Below are 5,554 nucleotides of genomic sequence, written 5' to 3'. Positions count from 1 at the left end.
CTACTTCCCCTTCGACTGGCAGAACTGCTCCCTCATCTTCCAGTGAGGCCATTTATCAGGGCGAAGAGGGATCTAGGGAGCTGCCCTAAGAGGGGTCCTGGCCAGTGGGGGACGTGAGGCTTCTGGCTACGGGCCTGGCTCCATCTCGCCTGGGCCTCTGTGCCCATCTCGGGCCCAGACACCCGAGGACACCCATGTCCCTCCCTGCTAAGCCCCAGTCCCCTCACTCATTCTCCTTCGCTGCCTCAGTTTCCCTGCCTGTGCCCCGAGGGGAGAAATTAATGCCTAGCGTGGGCAGGTGAGAAGGCAAACATATGCCACCACACATATGATGCACACGTGTGCCACCATACCACGGGACCACCGCACCCACAGCCCTAGAGAGAGGTGGAGGCTGTCTCAGGCTCCTTATCCATAATTGTGGGAAGTGGCTCTGGGTGAGGGTCTGCCCTAATTTAGAGGAACAGTCTTTTCACAGGGAGACCCTCCTCAGTAAAAGGACTCGAGAGGAAGAGAGGGATTTTCTCTGTTCCGACTGTTGGTGCCTCCTGCCCTGGAGGCAGTGGGGAGGGAGGGACAGAGTGGCCAAGGACACCAGGCAACCGCGCCAAGCTGCAGCCTCCTGGCCCTTCGACTCAAACCTCCCCGGCCCCCAAAGCGTCCAGGTCCCCCTCGTCTCCCTGCCACGGCTTTGTAGAGAACTCAGAAATGCTTGGCTGCACTTTTTGAGGCAAAACTGCCTATAGTGGCCCTCCGGTGACTGTCCAGTGTGACCTCATGGTTAGGTCTGCACACACTCAGATTCATTCCCTCCCCCTACCTGTCTCCCAGGTCCCAGACCTACAGCACCAACGAGATCAATTTGCAGCTGAGTCAGGAAGATGGTCAGACCATTGAGTGGATTTTCATTGACCCCGAGGCCTTCACAGGTAATCTCTGCCCAGGGACCCCCACCTAGCCTTGGCCGGGGCGGGGTGCAGAGCAAGACCAAGTTCACGCCCTCTCCCGTGTGACTCCAGATGAAACCTACAGTAAACCGTAAAATACATATATTTTAAAGGCCCAACAAAGTTGATTTTCCCCATGACAGTCACTCCTATCTTGGAGGGAGGGGTTTAAGTATACGATCCCCCACACTATTTCTGTCCCTCGATGGTGATCTTTTGGGCACATGCCGGCTGCCCTGTAGCGGGGTCACATGGGCTGCAGCGGTCTGCCCAGCCCACTCCTTGTGTCCGCCCTGGACTGCTGCCCACAGAGAACGGGGAGTGGGCCATCCGGCACCGGCCAGCCAAGATGCTGCTAGCTACCGAGGCCCCGGCCGAGGAGGCGGGCCACCAGAAGGTGGTCTTCTGCCTGCTCATCCAGCGCAAGCCCCTCTTCTACGTCATCAACATCATCGCGCCCTGCGTGCTCATTTCCTCTGTCGCCATCCTCATCTACTTCCTTCCTGCCAAGGGTACCTGAAGCCCGAGGGGAGGGAGCCATGGCCCTGGCCGGCAGCACAGGGGACAGCTGGGAGGGCACAGAGTGGCACCATGACCCAGAATCAGGAGCAGTGGGCTCCTTGTGGGGCGGGGGGAGGTACCCCACAGCAGGGAGACTGAGATCTGCTCTGTGGGCCTCTCCATCACGGGCAGCGGGTGGCCAGAAGTGTACCGTCGCCATCAACGTGCTCCTGGCCCAGACAGTCTTCCTCTTCCTTGTGGCCAAGAAGGTGCCCGAGACCTCCCAGGCAGTGCCACTCATCAGCAAGTAAGCCTGGTTCTCGCGCCTGCTGCCCTCCTCCTCCTCTCCCTTTGTGGACACTACCCCCCTGCCACCCCCACCCCTGCCATCCTCAAGGCCAGCCCCTTCCCACGAGGGACCTGGAGAGAGCAGCTGCTCGGGGTAGGGGTGGCATCTGGGAGTGCAGTGCCGAAGGGCCAGCCCTGCCTCCTGCCTACCCCGCCCTGGCAGGTACCTGACCTTCCTCCTGGTGGTGACCATCCTCATCGTCGTGAACGCTGTGGTCGTACTCAACGTGTCCTTGCGGTCGCCACACACACATTCCATGGCCCGCGGGGTCCGCAAGGCAAGGGCCCTCCCTGCCTGCCCCAGCACCTTCCCGCCAAGTGCACTCACATGGCCTCCTTCTGCACCCCGGCCCCTGCGCATCTTCCTCCCCAGCCACATTTGGCAGCAAATTCACCCTGTATCTTGAGGCACGTGCCCAAGTGGGTTAATAATAATATCAAGTGCCTATCAAGTGGCATGCATATTATGCATGCTAACTTATTTAATGATCATAAAGCCCCTTTGCAGTGAGTATTAGTATCATCTTCATTTTACAGATGAGAAAACTGAGGCCCAGAGAAGTTAAGTAGTTCGCCCAGGGTCACACAGCTAGGAAGTGGAAGAGGCAGGATTCTGACTGGGCAGTCTGACTCCCGAGCTTCTGTGATCTGCAGCCCACCTGCAGCCATCAGCTGGAGCCCTTGTCACAAATGCAGATTCCCAGGACCCTGCCACATCCTGGGCCAGAAGAGCAGGGGTGGGGCCCAGGAACCTATGTTTGGAATAAGTGCCCTGGTGATTCTGATGTGCACAAAAGTTTGGGGACCCGGCCTCAGAACAGCTGAGCTGTGTCAGGACCAAGCCCCCTTCCCCCATGTGCCGCCTCTGGGCCTCCGGCAACATGAGCCCCTCGTGCCGACCTCCACTTTCTGCTCCGAGGCCCAGCCCGGCCGCCCAGCTGAAACACCCAGAACATCCCCTCCGCAGGTGTTCCTGCGACTCCTGCCCCAGCTCCTGCGGATGCACATCCGCCCGCTGGCCCCCGTGGCTGTGCAGAAGGCCCGGCCTCAGCTCCAGAATGGGTCCTCCGCGGGGTGGCCACTCACAGGTGGGGAGGAGGTGGCCCGCCGCCTGCCTCGCAGCGAGCTTCTCTTCCGGCAGCGGCAGCGCCATGGGCTGGTGAGGGCAGCGCTGGAGAAACTAGGTGAGGCGGAGGGCGTGGCACTGGGGACACTTCTCCCCATGGACTCCAGATGTGGAGGGCTGCCTGTTAGCCAAAGCACCAGGCACCACAGATGAGTGCTGGGCAAGTGTCCGGGTTGGGGAGAGAGGGCCTGGGCTCTCTGAGGAGAGGCTACCTTCTCTGCCTGTTTCTCCTCCACTCCACTCCCAAACCTTACCCTCTCATCTCATCAGAGAAAGGCCCGGAACCAGGGCAGAGCCAGGAGCTGTGTGGCAGCCTGAAGCAGGCCGCCCCAGCCATCCAGGCCTGCGTGGAAGCCTGCAACTTCATTGCCCGTGCCCGACACCAGCAGAGTCACTTCGACAGTGTAAGCCAGTCTGGAAGTGGGAAGGGGGATGGAGTATTTGGTGAGGGGCTTGGAGCTGAATGGAGGCAGGATGAATGGGGCGGCCATGATAGGGCAACGGGATGGAAAGAGTTAGGAGTGGGGACATCGGGGCCAGGGGAGCGTGGAAGAAGCCAGGTTGAGGTCTGGAAGAAGGTGAGAAGGGCCCAAGGAAGCGGACAATGGAGGCTTGCTGGAAGGCCAAGGATGGTTCAGGGACCCAGGGCAGGCTTGGAACCACCGCTGGCCATCCCACACTCTGCCTCCCACCCTCAGGGGAATGAAGAGTGGTTCCTGGTGGGCCGCGTGCTGGACCGTGTCTGCTTCCTGGCCATGCTCTCACTCTTTGTCTGCGGCACTGCTGGCATCTTCCTCATGGCCCACTACAACCGGGTGCCCCCCCTGCCTTTCCCTGGAGATCCCCGCCCCTACCTGCCCTCACCTGACTGAGCCAACCAATTGCTGTGAGCCATGTGGTCTTGACAGCAGTTTTGTTCTACTGAGGTCATGAGCATGCTCTTTGAAAAGCATCCTTCAGGGCTATGGAAGCCAAACAGGCCGGAGAAAAGCTGGAGAAATAAAGAGACAGAGCTGGAGACCTGGCGTGGTCGGGGATAGGCTGCGGGCAGGGTGTGCCATGGGGGTCAGCACCCATGTGACAGTGGCTAGCTCATCCTGGCACTCACCTCACCTCAGCCAAGCATTATCAACTCCCATAATTTTTGAAGCCCTAACAACTCTGTTTTGCATGATGCCAATTAGGTAAGGTCCTATCCCTCTGGGCCTGGGCCTCCCTTTCTTTTATGAGTTCCCTGCAGGATCCTGAAGGAGGGAAGGCAAGAGATATGTGAAGAGCAGCAGCCAATGCTCTCAAACCGGCAGCGGCCGTCTCCAGCTGCCATCTCCCTCCTCTGCCTTTGAGTGCTGCAAGCTCCCAGGACTCACCTGCACCCGTGACTTTTCTGTTCATGTGCATTTTTTTTCCATCGCTCACAAAAGATTTCATGAGTTTTATTATCTTTTTTTTTTTTATTGTTAAGAGCTCCTCACAGCATCATGGAAAAAGCAAGAGTCGCAATATCCCCACGTTTCAGATGGGCAAATTAGGGCCTAGAATGAGGGCCTTCCCAGAACACTGGTGGCTAAATAAGGTTTGGAGTCCCGAATTCCCCACTCTGACCCAACTTTAGATACTCTAAGGAAGATTCCATGTCCTGGAAAACAGACCACTCTTCCTTCTCTTCTTAAAGGCCAGGGAATTTCACTGGCCCCACAGTATGGTTCAGAGAGAGGTAGGGACGCTGGGAGGTAAGGGAACCACTGGGTTCTGCCTTCAGGGAAGAGCCACTGACCAGTCTCCCTTGACGCTTCTTAGCAAATAAGATAACCAGCTGACATCTTCCTTGGGGAGAGGTGAGGTCCTGCTTTGAGAGTACAGGTGGGGCCTGACTTCTGTTAGTGACAAGAGGGTTAACTTGGGCAAATCATTTGTGCTCCTTGAGCTCTATTTTCTCATCTGTAACTGTGGGCACAGATATCAGTTCCTATCTACCCTCATTGCAGGATCAAAGGTGTGGGTGACTCAAAAATGTGAAAAAGCCATATAAAGATCTGACAAGGGGACATTGTTGAGGGGAGGGAAGAGGATCCTGATAACCCTCTCCCAGTACAGGTTTGCTGGCTTTAGGGCTCAGTCACCAGCAGGTTCATTTCATTTATTCCAGTGTGTGTGCCCCAGTGTGTTGGTGCAGAGACTTAGACCCAGGAGGCAATGTGATGATGGTGGGACCAGCTCTGGTTCCTGTAAACTTACTAGCCTTGGATGAGTCTCTCAACGTCTCTGCTTCGGAGGGAGGAGATTGGGTCTGTAGCTCCTGGCACAAGTAAGCAATGATTAACAATAGCTACCATTAATTGAGGGTTACTGTATCTAGCGCCTGATATTATCTCGTTCAATCCAACCCCGCAACCTGAAAGGCAGGTATTACAGTATACAACATCACCAGTACCATAGAGGCAAGTGCCCCGGGAGGTTGAGATCAGAGTCCAGGATCGTTCAGCCCGCTCTGGGGCTGGAGTCGGGATCTGTACCCAGCTGAGTCCAGAGCCCGCGCCGTCAGCCACGCGACGCTGCGTTTCTCCGAGCCTGGCACGGGAGCAGGGCAGGACGGGCTCCCGTGGGCGGGGACTGCGGCCGGGGAGTCCCGGGT

The 5,554-nt window shown here is 57.4% G+C and overlaps 1 protein-coding gene across 1 annotated transcript in view; it reads left to right on the top strand.

Moving 5' to 3' along the window:
• The window catches only part of CHRNG (cholinergic receptor nicotinic gamma subunit), a 5,471-nt gene extending 1,676 nt beyond the window's left edge, over positions 1-3,795 (top strand). The window contains 8 exon segments of the mRNA XM_025043278.1: positions 1-42; positions 832-929; positions 1,259-1,459; positions 1,641-1,755; positions 1,960-2,074; positions 2,764-2,980; positions 3,193-3,326; positions 3,621-3,795. The exon segment at positions 1-42 is cut by the window's left edge and continues 42 nt beyond it. Coding sequence (XP_024899046.1) covers positions 1-42; positions 832-929; positions 1,259-1,459; positions 1,641-1,755; positions 1,960-2,074; positions 2,764-2,980; positions 3,193-3,326; positions 3,621-3,794 — 1,096 coding nt within the window. The 3' untranslated portion in view covers position 3,795.
• Positions 3,796-5,554: the final 1,759 nt, after the last annotated feature.

The sequence above is a fragment of the Pteropus alecto genome, unplaced genomic scaffold (assembly GCF_000325575.1).
Source record: "Pteropus alecto unplaced genomic scaffold, ASM32557v1 scaffold110, whole genome shotgun sequence".
Lineage (NCBI taxonomy): Eukaryota > Metazoa > Chordata > Mammalia > Chiroptera > Pteropodidae > Pteropus > Pteropus alecto.
Note: the sequence above shows the minus strand (reverse complement) of the source record. Positions and strands in the feature narration are given on the sequence as shown.